At 33.6% G+C, this 22,004-nt stretch overlaps 3 protein-coding genes across 3 annotated transcripts; 1 reads left to right on the top strand and 2 right to left on the bottom strand.

Moving 5' to 3' along the window:
* The first annotated feature begins 104 nt into the window (after positions 1-104).
* On the top strand, positions 105-4,392 carry LOC125051210. Its single transcript, XM_047651416.1, has 5 exons — positions 105-500; positions 848-945; positions 1,424-1,547; positions 2,924-3,054; positions 3,714-4,392. Exons 1-5 carry the CDS (start codon positions 240-242, stop codon positions 3,787-3,789), a joined length of 690 nt encoding a protein of 229 aa, XP_047507372.1. The 5' UTR covers positions 105-239; the 3' UTR covers positions 3,790-4,392.
* LOC125051205 (maestro heat-like repeat-containing protein family member 1) lies at positions 3,768-21,538 on the bottom strand. Its single transcript, XM_047651410.1, has 12 exons — positions 21,359-21,538; positions 21,102-21,279; positions 20,641-20,812; positions 16,219-16,408; positions 12,323-15,161; positions 11,603-11,756; positions 10,638-10,898; positions 9,765-9,979; positions 8,354-8,551; positions 7,047-7,329; positions 5,960-6,197; positions 3,768-5,318 (listed from the first exon to the last, which is right to left on the bottom strand). The coding sequence occupies exons 1-12, from the start codon at positions 21,387-21,389 to the stop codon at positions 5,134-5,136; spliced, it is 4,944 nt and encodes a 1,647-aa protein (XP_047507366.1). The 5' UTR covers positions 21,390-21,538; the 3' UTR covers positions 3,768-5,133.
* Positions 17,570-19,948, bottom strand: LOC125051207. The gene is made up of 2 exons (XM_047651411.1): positions 19,505-19,948; positions 17,570-19,324 (listed from the first exon to the last, which is right to left on the bottom strand). The coding sequence occupies exons 1-2, from the start codon at positions 19,606-19,608 to the stop codon at positions 17,611-17,613; spliced, it is 1,818 nt and encodes a 605-aa protein (XP_047507367.1). The 5' UTR covers positions 19,609-19,948; the 3' UTR covers positions 17,570-17,610.
* Positions 21,539-22,004: the final 466 nt, after the last annotated feature.

Genomic DNA, 22,004 nt, shown 5'->3' with positions numbered 1-22,004 from the left:
TATCTAATGCTTAGTTAGTTGATTGTGATATATGTGTCATTTTTATTAACAATTATTATAACTATTTATTTAACTAAGTAGATACTCTGTACCTATCTAGTTTATTACGCAAAAAATGTGTGACTTTTGATATTGTGCGACGTTATGTCATGTTTAATTTTGACTTATTTAATTTTTGTTGATTTTTTGCGTTTTTTATAAGTGTATTTTTATATTCATTTTAATTATTTTTTACCAACATGCCTGACGTCCGCTTTTACGATAATATGTTATTCAACTATGAAACAACAAACAGGACATATTTTCAACCTGAAATAATCAATTATTATCCCCCAACATTGTACCAAGAGAAAGTATCGCGCCCAAGACCCGCATACAAACCGTTAAAGAATATCCATACTCTTACAGAGTTCAAGAAACACGATTTACCTACGGAATTATTTGCAAACCAAAAACAAATTATCCGTAAAGATGCTCACAAAGTCCACAGCGCTGGCATTGTAAGTTTTCTAATTTGTAACTACATATTGCCATATACGCCTTAGCTAGGCTAGAATGTGCATGGGCAAATGTGGTAAAGATGGCTTTACCACATTTCAGCACTAATGTCTTTATCTCAATAGAAAAAAAATCGTCTTTATTTTGATTTAGTAGGTCTGACCTAATATTTAAAGCTTACATTTCTGTTTATAGTGGCTACATTTATTTTTCAATGATAAACTAGAAAAAAAAAATTTGTCACGAATAATCGACCTTTTGTCTTTTCGTTAAATGCTATGAATTCATTGTTTTTCTGATGTAGAATTCAATTACTTCATCGGAGGCTGTCTAAATGTAATCCTTACAGGAAAATCCTGTGGAAGAGGGGAAAAATCATGTTCAGGCGACGCGGCCTCGTCTTGTCATGCCACCTGCACTTAGTTTGGATGATATTAAAGATTCTAGGTTGGTACTTATAACTACAACATCAAATCAAGAAGTAGACCTACCCAGTACCGAAACTTGTCACAAAAAATTCAAAAATACAATCTTTTTGTCGTTTTTTTTAACTGCATGAATGAAATTTTATTAAAAAAGTCAAGCACTAATGAGTAACCTAAGTTGTCTATAGTAGTTTAAGACAAAATATCTCGATCATAAATGTAGGTACATAGAATTGCGTAGCTATAGGTTTGAATCCAGTCTGTTAGGCATGTTACGAATGATTTAAAGTGAAAAATTAAAAGATATATCGACTCAAATACTAACATCTTTAAACTCATGCCGCAGTTGTGTACCTTTTTCCATTTCAAAAATCCAAAGAACGAGGTTGACTTTTCGACGTATAGTTCTTCGCTTGAAGGCAGGGAGTCCGCACCAGTAAGACAGATCCGTACAATGCGCATTTTATATTTACGATTCCTACCGATTAATGTTCTTCCAGTATCCGCGAATTGCTCATAAAGGACATCTATCAATCTAGTGTTAATGTGATGCAAACAGATGTGTCGACAGCAACTGGAGGATGTCGCGCACCGCTAGACGGAAAATACTCGCCGGCGAATCCGGTAAAATTTTGTTTCAAACAATCAGAAATGCTGAGTGCAGCAACAAGTTTTAGGTTTGATGCTTATATTTAGTCGCTCGAATAATAGTTAGACGACTGTTTAAAGACTAGTGAGAATTGAAAGATTGCAATAATTAATTATGTATCTCTTGTACTTTACCCTCTGTAGGTGTTTCCTTTTTTTATTGTTCCTTATTAGGGTGGCCTGGAAGAAATCGCTTGTTAGCGATAAGGCCGCCCGTTGCCTAATAACTTATGTAACCTACTTACTTTTTGTTGTACATGTGTATTATGGCAATGAAGTATAAATTAAAAAATAAATTAGAAAATATAAAATCGTGAGATATTTTATATATAGCATAACCAATTTAATATATGGTATATAAAACACCATTTAATAACGGTAAACTTCAGTAAAATGACGTAGATTTTATATCTACCACTTGACGGACAAATTTGAAATTTACTACTTTTTCGAAAATATTTGTAGGATATAACAATTTCTTTGAGCAGTGTTGGCCTAGTGGCTTCAGCGTGCGACTCTCACCCCTGAGGTCGTAGGTTTGATCCCCGGCTGTGCACCAAGGGACTTTCATTCTATGTGCGCATTTAACATTCGCTCGGACGCTGAAGGAAAACATCGTGAGGAAACCGGCTTGCCTTAGACCCAAAAAGTCAACGGCGTGCGTCAGGCACAGGCTGATCACCTACTTGCCTATTAGATTACCAATCATGAAACAGATACAGAAATCTGAGGCCCAGACCTAAAAAGGTTGTAGCGCCATTGATTGATTGATTTTTTTAAATAATTTCTTTATTATTGTGTCATTTACAATAATGTCCTAAATAGGTTAGTTATTAGGGATGAAGTCATAATTTTTTTTTTAATTTACTCCCGCAACAAAAAGACATTTCATATCAAATACAGTCCATTGCAATGACCCGCTCAACGTCAGCATCGTCCCTTATAGTAGTCGTAACAAAATGCCCTAGGTAATTGACCTCATCTATCCTCATTAGTGTACCATAGAGATAAAGTATAGGCATATTCATCACCTCTTTTAGAATCACTCTGGACGATTATACACTTTTTTTTACGATCGTAAATTAACCCTGGAACAGCCCCATAGCTAATATTGCAAAAACTTATTTAATTTAATTTTAAAGTATGCACACGCAAGTTAGGTTCGTATTTTTTCTTTTAGCGTACAAACGTTTTTGTTACTTAATATAATTATATTAAGTGGTGTAGATGCAAATCCATTGATCATATCTTTATTAAGTTTTTTTTTTTTAATAGAGCGCATCGTGCAATCAGTCTTCTGACTATGAGCAGATGAGTTGTAGGATTTGTTAATTAGTTCCTAAAATTGATAGATGGCGTTTGCAAAACTTCAAATGCCGGTAGTACCACCAGAATGGAGAATGGACTCAGTGACGTGGGACAACAGACAAGTTCGTGGACACTGCAATCCAGATAAGTCATTTTACTTGTCTCAACCTTTAAGGTAAATAAACAACTTCCATACTAAGAATATTATATCGACTTCTAGTAAGAACACTTGATGTAAGACTTTTAGTAACAAATTCAATATTCCCCATTAAAATACCTTCGAATTGATAGTATTTTTTCGACTAATATTGAAGAAAAAAAAGGGTGCGTGTACTTATGTACGCGCATAAAAAGTTATACTTCTTTGGCATTATTAAAAATTGTTTACAATTAAATAATCAAAGACTGGAAAAGGAGTCATTATAGTCAATAAAGTTCAGTTTACATTTGAAAAATTAAATAAATAAATATTTTATTAAGTGTAACATAAATTCTATTATTATTTGAATGTTATTTTTAAATTATGTCCAATGCCGTAGCATCTTCCGTGGGCAACTTCATTCTGTTAATTTTGTGTCACGGTGCGCGCGCATCGTAAAATTTCACTCTCATCAATTTTTCATAACGCACCTAAAGAAGTATAACTTCAAAAAACATTGTCTCAAGAGATTTAAAAAAATCGAATAAACCTTTCTCTAATCTCAATTATCACAAACTCTTATTAATTTCATTAATTTATACATACAAAATCTAAGCTCGTAGCAGTTGAAGCGAAACAATTACAAAATATGTACTAATATTCAATGTAAATTGTAATGCTATGTATTTTTTTAGGTGCGAAGTCTGCATTTCCACATCGGAAAGAAAAGCTCAGAAGAAAACAAAATATTCAAACAACAAGCTTTATTAGTATAGACAAAATATACATTAAATTTTCGTAGATCAACGTGAATACAATTTTATAATTTTTATAACATTTTTATTTTTTAACTTGAGATTATTGGAATAAATGTTTAATATTACTTTTTATTTTTACTATATTCGAATAAAGTTAAAAACAGCCTAAAATCTAAGTATCACATCTTAACAGAATTAACTTTTATTTGACCGCAGTCTGTAATGAGAAAAACGTTGGAAACGATTATAATGTTGGTCGAAAAAATGAAATAAACATTTCATACAAAGCACCTTGAGTATAAAAACATATAGAAAAGATAAAAATATTATTTTTAAGACTAGATTTAAAATATGTCTTAAATTCATCACTACTAATATAAATATCTACACTATATGAATCCTATAAATATTCGATTAACTCCAACAGATTACAGAGAGAGTATACAAAGAAATTAATCTGAAAAAGCATTCGTGATTTTTTTTTCTTACCATAAGCTTGTTTAAATAATATGAGAAACATTTCATCGTTTTAGGAATGTTCAATATATAATGCTACACAAATAATCAAAAGTAAAATAAATACACCTTCGTTTAATTGAGTAAATATTATATGCTATTAATTAATAAAAAACAATACAAAAGAGTTCGGACTGAGACTTCTTTATGTTTAGACTAATGCCTTTGCGATATTATCAATTTTAAATTGGCATATTTTATTATTTATTCATAAAACGTATAAACTACTTAATTACGGTATTGCGTAAATGGCCGTAACCATAGTAACACATTCGGTACTAGGTTGTAACCATGTTTTAAAAGCCGAAAAAAATTCTGAGCGTAAAGCACCTTCATAGAAAAGCGGTGCCGTTAACTAACGGCCGTCTTTACTTTTTAACATAATGCAAAATAACAATCATTTTCGCTCGTCCCAGTCACGTTTCCACTCATTGTAATAATTAAATATGGGCACCGCTATTCGCGAAAAACGTTGAACTAATGTTTATCACCGCTATGACGGCCGTCATGCACATGCCATTAAGGTGACACTTAACGTTCTCTAGGAAACCTACTCCGATGTTATTTATAGACAACGTATGGGTGACGTCACCCAACGCTACATTACGGCCGTTAGATAACCGCTTTTCTAGGAAACCTAAGCTTAAGTAAAAATAAGTGCATTAGCTACCTTTTTATTAATTTTATATTTCATCTTAAATCATGTTCATATAATATTCTATGTTCATAATTAAATTCTATACTTATAAGTACTGCCACTAAACAAAGGCCACATTTATTTAACGATAAATATTTTGTTCACAATTCTTCCGTTAATCACATCTGATGTGATTCTCACGGGTCACATTGTGGTACAAATAAGGCATATATTGGCGAGGGCGAAGGCCGAATTTTGTCTTACGGCTGGATTTGCGTCTTTTAGGAGTTGTAGCAACCTCGTTCGAGCCGTGCGAGTGATTTCAGGGTCTAAACTGAACTCGTCCGGGTGATTTGGTTGGATGCGGTATAAATCTGCATATAGGTATCCTGCAAATAATATATTGATGACAGAGAGATGGCTATATTTTAGGAAATATGGTATTTTCCCCAATGTTTTACTTTTTCTACGAATTCGAAATTAGGACTTCCAGACTGAAAGGAAACTTAGCTAGCCATATTGCTTGCTTTGTACTCACACTTGCATGCATGCACGCGTGTAGCGCGTTGCGTAATGGTGTTGGTTAAAAAAAATAAAGATAAGAAATTGTTGTAAACAGTTTAAAAAAATCAAAATTTCAATTTAAAAAAAATATTAAGTTTGTTATGGAAAAGCTGGGCACAGGTATTTTTTACTTATAAGATTTCATACCCAAATCTTACAATATGTAATATGATAATGCATATCTACTTGTAATTAATGAACACATTTTTGTATTTATTTAGTTTACTTTTTAAACAACGCCGTTGGCATTTATTACTTCATAACATAGAACTTTACAACGCTTCCAAGATATCGAGATATTGACCCAAGATTTCTGACCTGTCTCGACATCAGAGACCTCTCACGGCACACAAAAAGTTATATTTAAAAAAAGGCATTGATTAATTAAAAAATACAAAATCTTTATAAAACTTCAACAGTAAAAATGGATCGTAATAAAACTTAAAATACAATTTCATCAACTTACCAACTAACAATGGAGAAAACGGCTTCAAATCCTCCCTGGCCGTGTGCAAATAATTAACCGCCGTATGGAGACACTTGACCAAGGCACTTGGCATCTCATCAGCCAATTGCCTCATCAGGGCACAGAGGAAGTCATCCAGGTATAACCTGCCTTCATCCACTAGATGGGTCTGAATGAAGTCATTGGACTTTCGAACTTTGAATGTCTTGAAGATTTGACGGAGAGTGGATTTGCAGGCCTAAAAATTAATTAATTTATATTACAGGTGTGTCCACTTAATTACACTTTACAAGAGGAGATCCACGATAACTACTTTACCACAAAAAAGATTTTACATTTCGAAACAGTTGTTCCTCAGTTAACAAGTTCAAACAAATTCTTAAGATTAGGTAGGTATATATGCGATGGAATATAGGGGAAAGTGATTATTTATATTATATTGTTAGCGGACTAACGCCATCTTGTAGCAGAAACCTATATAAAGCGTGGCAACACCGGCGTTGACTCACTTTTATTTCGAGACTTCGTGCGGAACGGACTTGTTACTAACCTAACCTCAGTAGATTTTAAAAGTCTAAAGTACCTACACGTTATAATCTTTTGTGTTTACTAATAATATATTATTTATATATTTTACATTTTTGTAACTATGGAACTAGATTATCACGATTATAACATTATAACTTCAAAATAAGCTTTGTACTAAGACTTGAAATATAAATTATAAACGATTTCATAAAACAATTAAGAAAGCGTAAGTATTTGTGTTGGCCTAGTGGCTTCAGCGTGCGACTCTCATCCCTGAGGTCGTAGGTTCGATCCCCGGCTGTGCACCAATGAACTTTCTTTCTGTGTGCGCATTTAACATTCTCTCGAACGGTGAAGGAAAACATCGTGAGGAAACCGACATGTCTTAGACCTAAAAAGTCAATGTGTGTCAGGCACTGGAGGCTGATCACCTACTTGCCTATATATTTAAAAATAATCATGAATACAGACATGTAAAGGAAAATGTACGTTATTATTGTCTTTGGTTTATAGGAATAGATATATCGTTAAATTAAATTTATATTAAATATATATTTACCCTCACAACAGCAGGATTATTATCGCAAAGATGCAACAAAAAACAGGGTAATGAGCTAACACCTTGCTCTATTATACCATCGGAGTTGACCCTTTCCGCAATAATCCCAAAGAGACGGATAGAGTTCTCTCTTAACTGGCTGCAATCCGTGTTCATAAAAGGGCGGATTTTCTGAGAAATTGCAGATAATTCTCTGTCGAACTCTTTGTCTATTTTATCTGTTTCTGTCAGTAGACGACTCAGGCCTTGTATTGCGGCCAAGGGAATGTTGTCCACCGGTGATCTGAAAAGTTTTCGGACTAAAAAGGTAGTCAAGCAAGCCGATTTTTTTAAATGTGCTTACAATGATATATTATATATTTTTGCATACAGCTAATAAAATTAGTATTAATGAAAAACTTTTAAAATGTAGTACAGAATTGAAAAAAAATAGTAACTACTGGAATATAGTTAATATTATATTTAGAAACGAATTAAAGTAATTTTTACATAGAAAGAATAAGTTTCTAGTCAGGTACCAAACTGCAGGACTACTTTCTAAACCTAAAATAATTTCCCGACCAGCACTCTTTATAAAAGTGCTGAAGTATATTGTATAATTTTAATTCAACATTAGAAACATTGTGTACATCGTAATATAATATATAAATCACGTGTCAGGTTGTTTGTCCGCGATGGACTCCTAAACTACTTAACCGATTTTAAATTAAATTTACACACCGTGTGCAGTTTGATCCAACTTAAAGAAAGGATAGCTTACATCTTAATCTATAGCCACAATATTGTTTTCTTACAAATTATTTGTTGATTATTTGACTATCAGATCGCGCTGTGTTCAAAGTACCAACGTTTCACATAAGCTACAATTTAATGGCATAACCACCAAAAAAGCATGGTGGTCCCCATGACTGGTGTTCTCCTACCGTTTCCCTTGAATAGTTTACTACTATGTAATATAACAAAAATCTTGCCACTGCAACGCTTGGCCGAGTCTCTTAGTTTATATATATAATAAAATAAATAATATAATACAGTGACGACTTCAATGGGTAGGACTCGATTCAAGTACTACCTTCATTAATAAATGAAAACATAATATCAAAAAAATTACACTTATTTGGCTTACTACTACGGTTCAAACGGTTTTTTAAAATCTGTTCATTAAAATACTCTATTTTAATGAACAGATTTAAAAAAAATTGTTGTATAAGATTTTAGCATATACGTTGTGGTTCTTCTGCAGCCAATCTTAAGTGTTTTGTGTACTTGTGGATTTTTTATTTATGAAAACTAATAACTAATCTTACGGTAGTTTCTGCGCATCAACCCCCTGGCTTAATGCAGCCAAAGCAGCCGGCAGCGCAGCAGCGCGTTGTTCCTTGTTTAACTGGCTGATGTTGGCAGCACCACGAAGACAAGCGGACCTCACACGAGGAGACTCATCCTTCCAACCACTACTCAGGTTTGCGAGAACTGCTTCTATTAGTACAACGTTTTCGTTGCAACTGGATTAGAAATAATTGGGTTGATCAAATTCCCTTAGATTTAAATACCTCGCCTCGGGTGAGTTGTCATACGTAAAAAAAATTATTTTTCTCTATATGTCCAGAAAATGCCTTTCATCTTCACTATATAAAGTTTCAACATACCACAAAAAAATAATTGCGGTATAATTTATTTTATTCATTTACACTTTGTTACATTTATAGAAAAACAAATAATATAATAATGCATTAAAAATAATAAGGGAAGCAACAAGCGGCCTTATCGCTAACAAGCGATCTCTTTCAGGCAAACAACTAATAAAAATAGGAATTAATCTTAACCTTATCTTAACTTGATAAACCTTAATCTAAAATAATACAAAAAAAAAATAATAATAATAAAATAAACTAATAACTAAAAAGCTAATGTCACGGATTCATTAATAGCGATGCAATACAAAAGAATAAGAAATACAAGAATTACAAAAGTCACTATTGAGCAGGATAGGATATGGTTAAGAAAAAATTATGTAGAAGAGTTTTAAAAGATATTAGGGAGATTGCCAATCATATGGAGTCGGGCAGCCTATTCCACAACTTAATGGCGGAGATCCTAAACGATTTGCCTATAACACTGATATTACAGTAGAGGCGTAGGAGATATACACACTAGTGAATTTCTGTTGCTATTCTTGCAAATAGGAACTTCACCATAATTTATAGTTTATATTGCAACATTTCAATAGATGTGACTATAGTATCAAGTCAACTTGATTGACTGTCCTTCAATAACCATAACTCTTGGAAAACAGTCTAAACGTCGTGTGTAAATAACTAAAAAAAATAATCAAAAGTTTCATTTAACCTTTCAGTAAATTAAAATATTTATGTAAATTAAATTGTTTATGCAATAATGTTGGCATAGATACAAAATAAATATGAATAGCGATTGTTCAGGCAGAACAAAGAACACTGGTTTTGTTACAATTTAGTAGGGTTTATTCAGTTAATTATTAGATAATCACATGACAGTTCTATGGCGCGCGAGCAAGTGCAAAATTACAAAGTGTAATTAGGATGGGGCCGATCGCGACCCGAATAAACCCTAATCTTACCGAGCGACGCATTTACGGAGTTAGGCGTAAACAGAGATAATATTACTTCAAGAAAGTGAGTGTATGTTTTCGGATCAAATAGTTCACTAAGTTACCAATTAAAATTTATTTTAACTCACCGATAATTCAACAAATCGGCCATCAAAGCTAATACAGCACATCTTTGAGGTGGTAATGGGGATCTGCAGTATCCACCAAGCCTGGATACCAGCTTAGCTAGATGCGCCGGACACGAGCGGCTAATGGAACTACCTAATATTGGAGCCAGTTCAAGTATAGTGCTGGAACTATCTCCGTGTTCGATGCTAAGGCACAGAGAGCATGCCTCCTTTACCTGAAAAAAATTGTGTTTAATTACATTCATGGAATAGAAAAATATGGGGATATGTGCAAAGATAGATTTAATAAAAATTCATCGTAACGTTGGAGGTTCTTAAAGGTTCCTGTCCTGTTTTAATGATTCATAGATTCGTTATAGGCAGGTAGAACATCTATTTCTGACAATGTTTTATTTGTCAATAAGCATTCTCTAAAATTTAAGACCCGTATTCTAGAATGTCAAGGTTTAAGATCTGTCAAACCATTTTTTTAGTTTGACATATTTGAGTGCTCAGGATGATATTGTGTCTTAAGATACGAATCAGAATATGGACCTAGGTATCTTAACTTGATTTATATCTGTCAAAATCTTGTCTGAGCACCGACACATGCCAATCTTCATAAAAAAAATGCTTGAAACTAGATTTGAATTTTATTAAGTTTATTTTAAATTTTTATTAAATTTAAAATAAACAAACAATAAATTTAAATAATTTAAATTTTAATATGTGCGAAACATATTTCTCTCTGATTTTTAAAACATATTCACACCCTAGCATGTAAAAAAATATAGTCAATAAAAGGGCACCTATTAAAACAGGTAATTTCATCAATGCGAAACCAGCCATTAATCTAAACTGATATTCTAAAAAAAAAATTATTAAAAATCTCACTTTATAACAATCAGCCCTTTCCAAGAACGAGTTGAAGGTGTTGACTGTTATTTTGGCAGGTGATAACTTAATTGCCTCTCTATTTGGGATGAATCCAAATCTCTCTTGACCCTTATTACTGGGTACGACATATGCGGGAGGCTCCGCTTCCACATAACACGCTAACGTTGTATAAAGTACAGCAAATAAGTCCGAGAATTTGTTAATGCATATGGAACGCATTGATTCCTCTTGAAGCATTTCTCCTAGGGCGCTTATTAACTGAAATTGTAAAACTTTAATTGTATTTATAGTAGTAATAAAGCAAAATTATTTATTTTACTTAGCAAAATCGCTAATATATGTTTAAGAACTCTACGAAGAGTTGCCATTTAATATTTTTTAGCTGTATTGGTGGGACTTTTATGATATAAATTCGTTTTTGCGACAAAATTGAATAAATACATAACGTGATGAAAATAGGTAACTGAAATTAAAACATATATTACATATTACATAAGCATTATAAACTTAAAGTTATTATTAAAAGTATTAATTTTATAATTTAAAGTATTATTTTTAATTGTTCATAATTTAATTGCAGGTGTGTCAGAGAAAACTGTAACAAGAATTACAAACGAAGGTATAAGCGGCGTGTACTTCGAAAAAATTTGTAACCCAACAATTATACAATAAAAGTCTGAATAAAATTTTTTATTGCTTTTCTTTTCCCTATTTTCTCATCTTTTCCTTGTAAGTAGGTAGAACACCGCTAATATAAGTAAATAAAAATATACTTTTTACATAACATAAATATTGTTTCATCGAAGTATGCAGAAAATAGTATTATTTGATAAATTACATCTGCTAAATGTAAATAAAATAGGTAAATTTTTTACTCATAAATGGCAACATTACGTCATGCGATTGCAGCGCCGCGTCTGGGGGGACTTCTGTCATGAAAAGCACTATACTATAGTACTTACAGTCATAGGTTGTAAAGCAGCAATGTGATGTTCAGTTATATGGTAAGGGTCCTCATACAGTTCAACAGATGTCATCAATCGCAGAAAATTATCTACTATTGACACAGCCAGACCTTCGTCCCTAGCTAGATGACGCCAGCAGCTTACCACACATCTGCAATAGCATTCGCGATGTTTGATTTACAAGAAATAGAAATAGATATTAATTTCTTAGCATTTTGTATGAAACCATTGTAGTAGTTCTCATGACCTCCAAATTACAAAATTTTCAACTAAGACCACAATGTGTTACGCACGTTTATCTTTGAAAAGCTTTTAGTATCCAAAAATTATTTATTACAAAATAGTTCGAAAAAAACTTTAGAGGTGTCAAGGGACACCCGGATGGAACGAAATTCCTTTCGATTAATTTATATGTTAATTGGTATCATAACAGTTTGATAGATTTTCTCGACACCAATCTTACGACGAAAAAAAAAAGCCAACATCACGAGGTGTTCCCAGGCGGTCACCCATCCAAGTACTGACCTCGCCCGACGTTGCTTAACTTCGGTGATCGGACGAGAACCGGTGTATTACAATAGCAAATAGCAAAAAAGTGTCGTGACAACTTTTCGTAAGAATTTTTTCCGTCTAGCCCCCTTTCACAACGCGCGATAAGGAACTTCGTTCCAATAGTACTCCAAATAACTAAGCGGCATATGAATACAAGATACTTACGGCTTCAAGGGAATCCTTTGTGCCAAAAGAACAGCAGTCACGGCGTTCGAGTGATGACGCATTAAAGACATGAGTGGACGCATCAGCCTCGCTCTGGCGTCGTCTGGGACATCTTCCATTTTAATTAACATCACTTCTACAATTCTTTCAATTGTTTGATATAAATCTTGACCTTTTTTCACAAAAAATGCATCCAAAATAGAGCTTATCCCAACGCTCCTTAACTCATGACCGTCGTAGCTTTCTAGCAGACTTTCAATAAATTGCATGGTGTGCAAATGCGGTATTTTCGGCGAAATTGTATCGCACAACCTCATACAGTAATCGCTGATCATGTATAAATCATTAGTCAAAATATTATTCTGTAAATGGGCTAGATTGACCATACATTCATCGTCCGGTTCAATAGTGTGACCTTCGTAAAGATCTTGAATCTGAATAATCAGTTTTACGCAGTCGACTGTCGTCAATCTCACGGGGAAATTAGTATCAGCGACTCCGGGCACTATAAGCCCTAACAGATATCCCATTTGGCCAAACTTGCTGGGCGTTTCATAGTTTAATTTCACGTTTTTGATATACGAGTCAAAAACAACTTGAAGTATCAAGATGGCAGCTGTTCTAATTTCATCGTTTTCGTGACGAAACCATTCAATTAACAAACCTATTATATCATCGATAGTACTCAGACAGGTTGATTGAATTATTAACTCCTTTATAAGCTCATGAAGGAGTGTCAAGGAATCATTTAATGTTTTAGCTAACAAATCATTCTTATCACCGTTTCCTTCTATTTCATATTTTCTTTTGAAGGATGACAGTTCCCCGAATATGCTGTTGAATAAAACACGTAATATCGTATTTCTTTCTTCAGGTAAGATGCCCTTTTGTAACTTGGTAAGAGCTTTAGAAGCTTTTACGATTATTGGATACAGTTCAACGTTCCGTTTCTCAAGATTAGAATTATATATCTGTTCTAGAACAGCGTTGAGCAACTGCCATCGATTTCGCAATGCTACGTTATGATGTGACGCTGGATGCAACGCTTTACTTATCTCATAGAGTGTCGTTACGCTAGCATTGCAAAGATCAAAACTGGGATTCGATTTCAGGATTTCAAACAGTATCGAAGTGACGTTATCGCCCAATCTAGCTAAGACGTGAACGTCTAAGCACTCTCTTGCAACTTTGCCGTAACATATTATAAGGGCATATTTAACAATCGCCAATTCTGCATCATTTTTGGATGCTCTTGAAGAAAGAAAGTTCAGCAGTTTATTACTGCGTCTTGCTTCATTTTCTTTGTATAGTGCATCTAATTCGTTAAGTATAAATTCACCATGTTGTCTTGATGCTATTCCAATAGCCGTGCTGACATATTCCACGCTCTCGAATGGAATAGCTTTTAGAGCTAGAAGGATAATTTTTAAGACATTCTCTACAGCTGCAGCGTTGGACATATGACACGACAACACGGATAAATATTGCAAAGATACGCCTTTGATCATAGTCGACAGTTTCTTGGACATAATTTGTTGAGAAATTAGAGTAGATATTATCTCCACCCATTTGTTGTTGTTCACCTGTTCCACTGCCGATACCAATAAATCCAATAACATTCCATGCCATTGCTCCTTGGATTCGTTCTTCTCAACGTATTTCAATAGCCTATCGATTTCAATCGTCCATGAATTTTTTAAGTTCTTGTGGATATCTCCAGAAAATTCTTCAAGGAATATCAAGAGGTTTTTGTTCCTTTCTCTTTCGTTTGGGTCAACTATGTGCATTAAACACCTCACAAATATAACATCAGCGGAAGCTATTGCGACAATTACAGTCTCTGTTGGTTCGTCTCTAGATACATTTGAATTATTTTGTAACAAATACGTAAGGCAGTGGCTGACTGTGGACATTGAATGAGTAAAGTCTTCAAGTGTCAGAGAATTTAGAAGCAAATTAAGTAGTTGTGTTCTAACGCTCGTCACTGTATTGCACATTAGTATGAGGGAGTTTTTGCACGTATCACGTACATCTTGAGCTTCGGACTGCGACACATGAGATGGACCTTCGTAACCGCAATGCTTTACGATAAATTCAACCATAGCAAAATCATCTGTTGCCATGATACAATTTCTATACGCTAACGCAACTATCGCTTTGACAAGTGTCTTCTTCATTTTAATCCCTTGTTCCATAACTATCATTACTTTTAAAATTGTTATGAATTTAGTAGCGAAACTGTCGATAAAAACTTGCGAACACGTCGTCAAGTGCGTGAGAATTACAACAGCTCTCATCCTTTCTTTCTCTTGTGTGTTTTTGCATAAATGTAGAAGCATCTCTATAGTTTGATCTGGATATTGAGTAGCCATGTGATCAAAACAGCGTAGAACCTCAAAATGATTTTTAACTGTCTGTGGTTGATCATAATCTGGTTCAAAAAGAACTAAACTGAACAAGACATGATTAATTGAATTGACAACGTTGTCGTTTAGCGACAATTTCGGGTTAAGAGATGACGGCGAAAGTAAATATGAAATACATTGGCTGATACAAAAGAAGTTGATTGCCGGTTTACGATACAACGAGAGCAATGATAATACAAATTTGTTGACTGTTTCATTGAATTGTCTTTCTGAAATAAGTCTAGTTATGGGACCAAGGGCCTCGAGAACTGATTCTGACACTCTAGGCTCAGACGAATTCAGCCATTGATTGTAGAGGACGTCGAATACAATCGAGAATTCGGTGACAAAATTTTCTTTGATTGATGTTATGTTTTCGTTCTCAACGTTATCGCCTATTTGCTCAGCTACAGCAACGGCGAAATGTCCAAAAGCTGTAAGTAACGTCAATACATTAGTATATTATTAGTATTTATATATGTCAACGTAAAATTGTAAGTACCGTTAGATTGTAATCTATCTCGCGAGATTGTAAACTGTCGAAAGATTGTGTGTCAACGTACTGTTTACAATTTAACGTATTATTATTCGGTACATTGTAATCTATCGAAGTGAAACCGTCAAATTGTGAAACGGTACGCACCGAGTACGCAACGGTACGCGAGATAGATTACAATCTAACGGTGTTTACAATTTTACGGTGACATATATAAATGGCCTAAATTATATCAATTACCAAAGCTGAACATAGCAGAAGTAAATTGTGAGAAATCTGATACAAATATTAAAACTTTTAAAATAATACAAGATAACATAACAAGTGCTTTTTATATTAATCCATTTCAAATCAAATTAAAATCAATTATTCATATAGGTAACACAATGTACACATATGAACGTCAAAAAAGTAATACTGTATATTAAATGCTTCTAATTTTACATTTACTGCCAGTTCGCAAATCAAGGGCGTAGAAAGAAAGAGAAGAACTGCAACCATTACAGTAGGTGCCACATGACATTTTAAGTAATTAATAACAATAACATAAGTTAAAAACAAAGATTTGTCCTCTATCAGCAGGAGGCATGGTGAAATAGGAGCACACACTTACATTCTCGTGGGAACACACGCAAATTGTTTATTCTTATTCCACCATAAGAGTTGTTATCAACCTCTTAAATTCTGAACAGTCATACTTTATATATATACTAACTGTGCCCAGCGATTTCACTCGAGTAAACTACGTCAAAGCATAATTTAATACAGCCTCACTCAAATTTCTAAAACTTAGCCTCTAGCAGTATGATACATATTCTACAACCTATTCTCATATAGACATGAGATAATTTTTAAATTAAATTTCATAACACTTGTTAAAGCATTTTTGGAGAATGGTTACTTAATTGATGTTTGTTGCCTATGTGATGATATGAGTATTTTTAAATATACACATAGACAATTCACAAAATACATATAATATTAAAAAGTCTTACCATAAGCAAAGGCCTGTTTATCCCCGTTTTGCCTCACGAGTGGCAGTAATGGAAGCATTTTGCCAAGAATCTCCTTTATATGCGGCACCATTGATTTTGTGTTAAGCATAGATAGTGTACCCATGGTATGAGCTATGGTATAGTGGGGCAATGTTGCTGGTGACAGCTCATTTATAAGAGAGCGAAGAACCTGAAATAGGCAAGCAATCACAAGGTCAGTTTAAGAAAACACTCTTAAATTCCATTAAATGCTCCTGAATACAAAAACTAGAAAAGCAGATAAGTATGGCTATAAAACTATAAGAGCAATCAAGATTGGCATACTTGTTTACCAAAAATATTTGATATATTAAATATAAATAATATTATATTGGCCTAAAACTGTAAGGTAGTAGTAAACTGTAGTGTATGGACTTTTGTGAATAAATAAATACTGTTGTTTTTTTATCTGTATCACACATTTTCGAAAATCTCTCTAAGTGAAATGTTTATTTAGTAAGTGTATTTTATTTATAAAATATTCTGTGTCATGTAGTATTTTTCAACTCTTTTAAGATCTTATAATTATCAAGTGAAGTACTATTTCTAACGAATTTGAATTACCACTTTTTAATTCAATTGGATAGGAAACATTATTTGATTAATATAGAGCTGTAAGTGAATTAGTATAATCTTATTAACAAATGTTGGTTCAGTAAGGATTAAGGCCATACCAGCATTTTGTTATTATAGTATGAAAATGTAAATGTATTTTAAATTCTTTAAAACAATTACAATACCATACGCTTAAAATGAATTTGTTAAACTTACTTTACTTTCAATGAAATTAGAAACTTGAATATTTGATGCTGAGTTACATAGATTTGGAGAAGAGAATATGAATTAGATCAAATCATGCATATTACTACTAACAAATGATTGTAAAGTAAAATTGATGCATGCACCAAAAACGTCAGCACTTGCATAACCCAAATAACAACTCTCTTGTTGTCTATGATATGTGTCGTATAGAATTAAAATCCGCCAGATCCAGAAAGGTGAATTTTACAGTATACATTTTTTTTTGCTGGTAACAGTTACATTTAACTGTTATTTTTTTAAATAAGGAGAAAAATATTACTTGACTAATTTAAATGACCTTATAATAAACAATTGAAGATTACAAGGATACTGAACTAATAACCAACTGAAAAAATTGGATTTGGCGGTTATTGATAATGACACACGGATCTGACGGAGTTTGTTTCTGACAGAAATGGATGTGGCGGAGATCGATGCCAACTACGCTAGGTCATTGTCAACTTACAGGGTGTTCTAAAATTACAGATTAAGAGAAAGTAAAACTACCAAAAATTATAAATCTGAACTTTAATTAATATCGCAAATATTGTATCAAATACAATTGTCACTTTCTTCAAGCGGTACGCATACTAGATCTTCACGTTCTTCGGAATTGTCATTATTAAGTTCAATGTCCCTATAGTAAGCTAAACTCTCAATAGTTCTCCAGTCTTCGCCAAAGTGCTTCGATAACAGGTTCGAGACATCAGCAATTTTTTTTATATTAATTTTATTCCCCTTTCGTCTTATTACAGGTTCCAATTCCGCGCAACGTCTTCCTTTCTTAGTCACATATTTTGGCTGAGTACATTCGCTTCTGTAGTTTTCCTCTCCTTGTACGCTTACATTCTGGCGTCCTTTGTGCAGTATAAATCGTTTGCAAGAATTAAATTTGAAATGCCAGCTGCCAGGAGGTTTACATACATTAGTCACTTCGTTCTTCCAGTCATACACTTCAACATCCACACCCAAATGTTTCACAATAGTTGCGTGTTTTGTAAATAAATTTACATACATTTGTGGGTCGCATATGACTGACATCTTCTTTACTTCCTTTTCAATTTTCGCGAATACCCTGTCGGGCGGTAAGAACGAATGTCCAACCATGGGGAATATAATTTCAAGTTTTTTTACGTGTGGTGGTGCGTTTGAATACAACCATTTCATGCACATGCCCACTAAAATTGTATTCTTATTCTGACCGCCGCAACCGTCAGCAAACAGTCTTACTCTTGTTTTATCGCTTGGGATATCCAAGCTGATCAATGTGTCGAATACTGCACTTGCGATTTCAGATGAAGATTTTGCATGCTCATTCTCACACCAGTAATAAGTTCGTACGTTATCTAAAGCAGATTTAGAACTACCAATAACAACTGTAAAATTGCTCATATTGAACTGCCTACTAAAGTAAGCCGCTTGGTCGGGCAGTTTAGGCAGCGCGCTGTTTTTTTGGCAATCGAATGACAGTGATATGGTATCATGTTCTTCCTTTCTTAACAAGTCATAAAAGGCTTTGGCTTTCATGCTATGTAACCTTTTTTGGGTTATGTAAATCTGTTTCTCTTGGCCGTTAGTAGTTTCTATTTTCCGTTTTAATTCAAAACATCTGGAGCAAGTATCTTTCAAGGGAGAACCAAAACCAACATTGTACTTGCGGTTAAAGATTTGTCTGAAAAATGACTGTTTTACCTTTAGATAGGGGGTACTTGCAACTTGCTCTTCATACATTTTCCACAGCTTTTTAATATTTAATTCAGGTGGCAAGTACAGTCTTACAGACGATTTGGCCCTGCAGTAATGAGGTTCAGCTGCTTCTATGGACTCAATAAATGTCATTACACTTCTTTGCCTCTGCGCATATCGATCTTTTTTGTGGTTTCCACCTCGATTCTCTTTAGCAACACTGCCTCCATCTTTATAAGATCTCTGTAGAATGCCTGTAACTCTATCTTTCCCCACTTGTAATATTTTAATAAAAGCACTTTTGCATACCCTGACCTGTTTGTGAGGATTTTTAATTGTGACATAGTATTCTGCACTTAAATTCTTTGGTCCTCTAGACTGATCTTTGAGCCTTTTTCTGTGGCATTTGGAGAGACGGCAATGTTTTAGTATAAAGTTGTCTTGGCTGACTTTGTTGTTCAATTTGTAGAAATTCTGGTGAAACCGAGCAACATCTTGCGTTTTTAGTGTAAGGCATTTAAAAGTAGAATTCGTTTTGTGCTTACATTTTGGGAAAGATGGCAGTTTTTTCGCAGAATATCTGAAAATAAACAATACATAAATTAGACACGAATCCGTTTTTAGGGTTCCATACACGAAGGGTGCCAAATGGGACTCTATTACTTTGATTCTGCCTGTCTTAAAATACTATCTTTGGAACCATAATAAGTACACATCCTGTAACACTCTGTATAGCAAATCCTATGGAAGTTTCACTCACCGCTCACATCGTTTTTTCTCACTTTTCCAGTTACTTTTGTTGACCCCTCGCTTCCTTGCATGTTCCGGAAGAACTGATTCTATTTTTTTTAGTAAATCGGACATTTTTTTGATGAAAATTCACGATATAGCCGGCACGAAATCACAAGCAAATGCATGAGCGGCCATTACTATATTTAGTAACGCCATGACGGTTTTCTGTCAAAATGCTTTTCTCTGATTGGCTGAGGTGGATCTAGCGGCTTTTGATGTTGTCTTGTCAAAGATCTGGCGTGTTTTGAAATGAAACGCAAAAAAAGTACGTGAATTAACTAGGATTTAACTGGGTTTGAAAGATTATATATATTATTGGACCATAGAGCTCAAGATACTGAATCCATAGACTACAAAAGCTTATTTTTCCCCAAAACTGGATCTGGCGGATTTTGTTTCTATACGACACATATATCCATTAGTTTTATTTCAAACAATTCTCTTAATTGTTTCCTAATATCCATTGGTTTTTGTTTGTAAGGTTTTTTACTATTATTGATTTTCAATGATTAAATAGCATAACATGATGTAACACTTTTATCGCTTTTCATAGGAGCTCTTGGCCCAAACCTGAATTTTTAGATGTGCACCCCTACCCCTCTAGACACGCTTATGTTAACAAAATAGCCATTGATTGGTTATGAATATGTTGATAGAACTGAGAATGAGGTAATACATGTATGCAACAACAGTATGGAAGCCATTTTCATTATAATAAAAAAATATTGGTTGTTTGTAAAGTAGGTTTACGATCGAGATGTTTACGTGATAACGTCTTATTGGTGATATAAGTTTTTGGGAAGTAAGGAATTAATGAAGATAACAATTTTTTCAAATTTTAAATTACATCTATCGTTTTATTCACACTTTTGATGATAAATTTCGGGTGTAAAATGACAAGTTTACTTATTCGACTATGATATACATTTTTCTTCATACATTCACGGAATGACTGGCAGCGCTCGAGATGAGATGGGAGATCGGTCCGTCTCTCTCTCGTTATACCTGAGATCGCGCTCGTGAGGTTTTGGTGTGACACAAGTTTCTGAACATGTCACCCGACTAAAACGATTTTAAAGACGTTATCACGTCAATAAAACTTACCAGGTCAAGGAACTCATGTCCTACAGCTACCAAAACAGCTGAAGCTCCCAATTGGACAGTAGGTTCATATGATGGATTTTCAGTCATTGCCCTGAGCATAGCATGGACCAATTCTGTTGCTATTCCAGGTTCTATCTTTTTTACTTGACTCACACATGTTCTTTCTAAAACTCTGGAAAGTTTATGGTAAGCAAGTTAGAATGATATAAGTTGAAATGAAATTATAACTTATTTTATATTGTGTTCAAGTGAAGGATCATAAGTGTATGATGTTTATAATATACTACTGAGTGGAATTTTTAGCAAAAATTGGTGGGTGTATAAAAATTTAAGATATAGTTTGAAAACCCTGATTTCACACAAAAACATTTTTTTCTCCTTATTTAAATTAATATCAATAATTAATGTACATATATTTAGAAAATACTAGTAGCAAGAAAACAAGTTTACATCACACATACTTAACGATATTTCCAGTCTGTGTGACATTAATTCGCCCTGCTTGTTTATAGAAGTCACATATAATTTCAATAACTTCATTAGGGTACTCATTCGCGATTTTTGAGATTGATTTTATTATGCTGTTGTTAACCGAATTATCAATGTCTCCTAGAGCTTTAACAAGATCCAAAATAGATTCTGAAAAAAAATAAACATCGAAATTTGTAGGTTGATAAATAGGTAAAGTCGCATAAGCGATTTTAACGAAAATAAAAACCTTTAAGACACGCTGCAACCGTCACATCCATTTTTTTGATTACATGGAGAGAAAAGCTGGTTTTAAAAATCTACTTGTATGTATTTACAGAAATTATTAATTATCTTGTTATCATGAAATAATAATAGACAACAGTCTCAACTTGCACTGTCACAATTACAAGAATAACAACTAAATAGTAAATACCGATACAATGACATTGTGATATTTCAAATTCGTAATTAGAATTGAGACAACTGACCAACAGGTTATGACAATTTACTTACTAGACCATATAGTGTAATGTCTATGATTCCGGTGACAACTGACATTTCACATGAGCGATAAGTGTTACCCAATGTAAGCCCTAATTCACGAATTACAATTTTTAATTTTAACTGACTAAGATTAGATTGTACAGCTTCTGTAAATATCGCAGCGAATAAATACTAATTATGATAATTGTTCACATCGTTTGTATAACTGGAAAAATGTAACAGTAACAGTATCATTATTTCATTTAGGTGAAAAAAAAAGGAGAAAACTCGATAAAAACTGTATTTTCTTTTAAAAACATATTTTTCTTCGGAGTGGATTTTTTTCTAAATAAATATGTTCGTCTAATAATGTAGCCACATCCGAACAACTTTCATTTTGCATATTAAAT

The sequence above is a fragment of the Pieris napi genome, chromosome 7 (assembly GCF_905475465.1).
Source record: "Pieris napi chromosome 7, ilPieNapi1.2, whole genome shotgun sequence".
In the NCBI taxonomy this organism is placed as follows: domain Eukaryota; kingdom Metazoa; phylum Arthropoda; class Insecta; order Lepidoptera; family Pieridae; genus Pieris; species Pieris napi.
The sequence above is the reverse complement of the archived record's forward strand: the minus strand, read 5'-3'. Positions and strand labels throughout refer to the sequence as shown.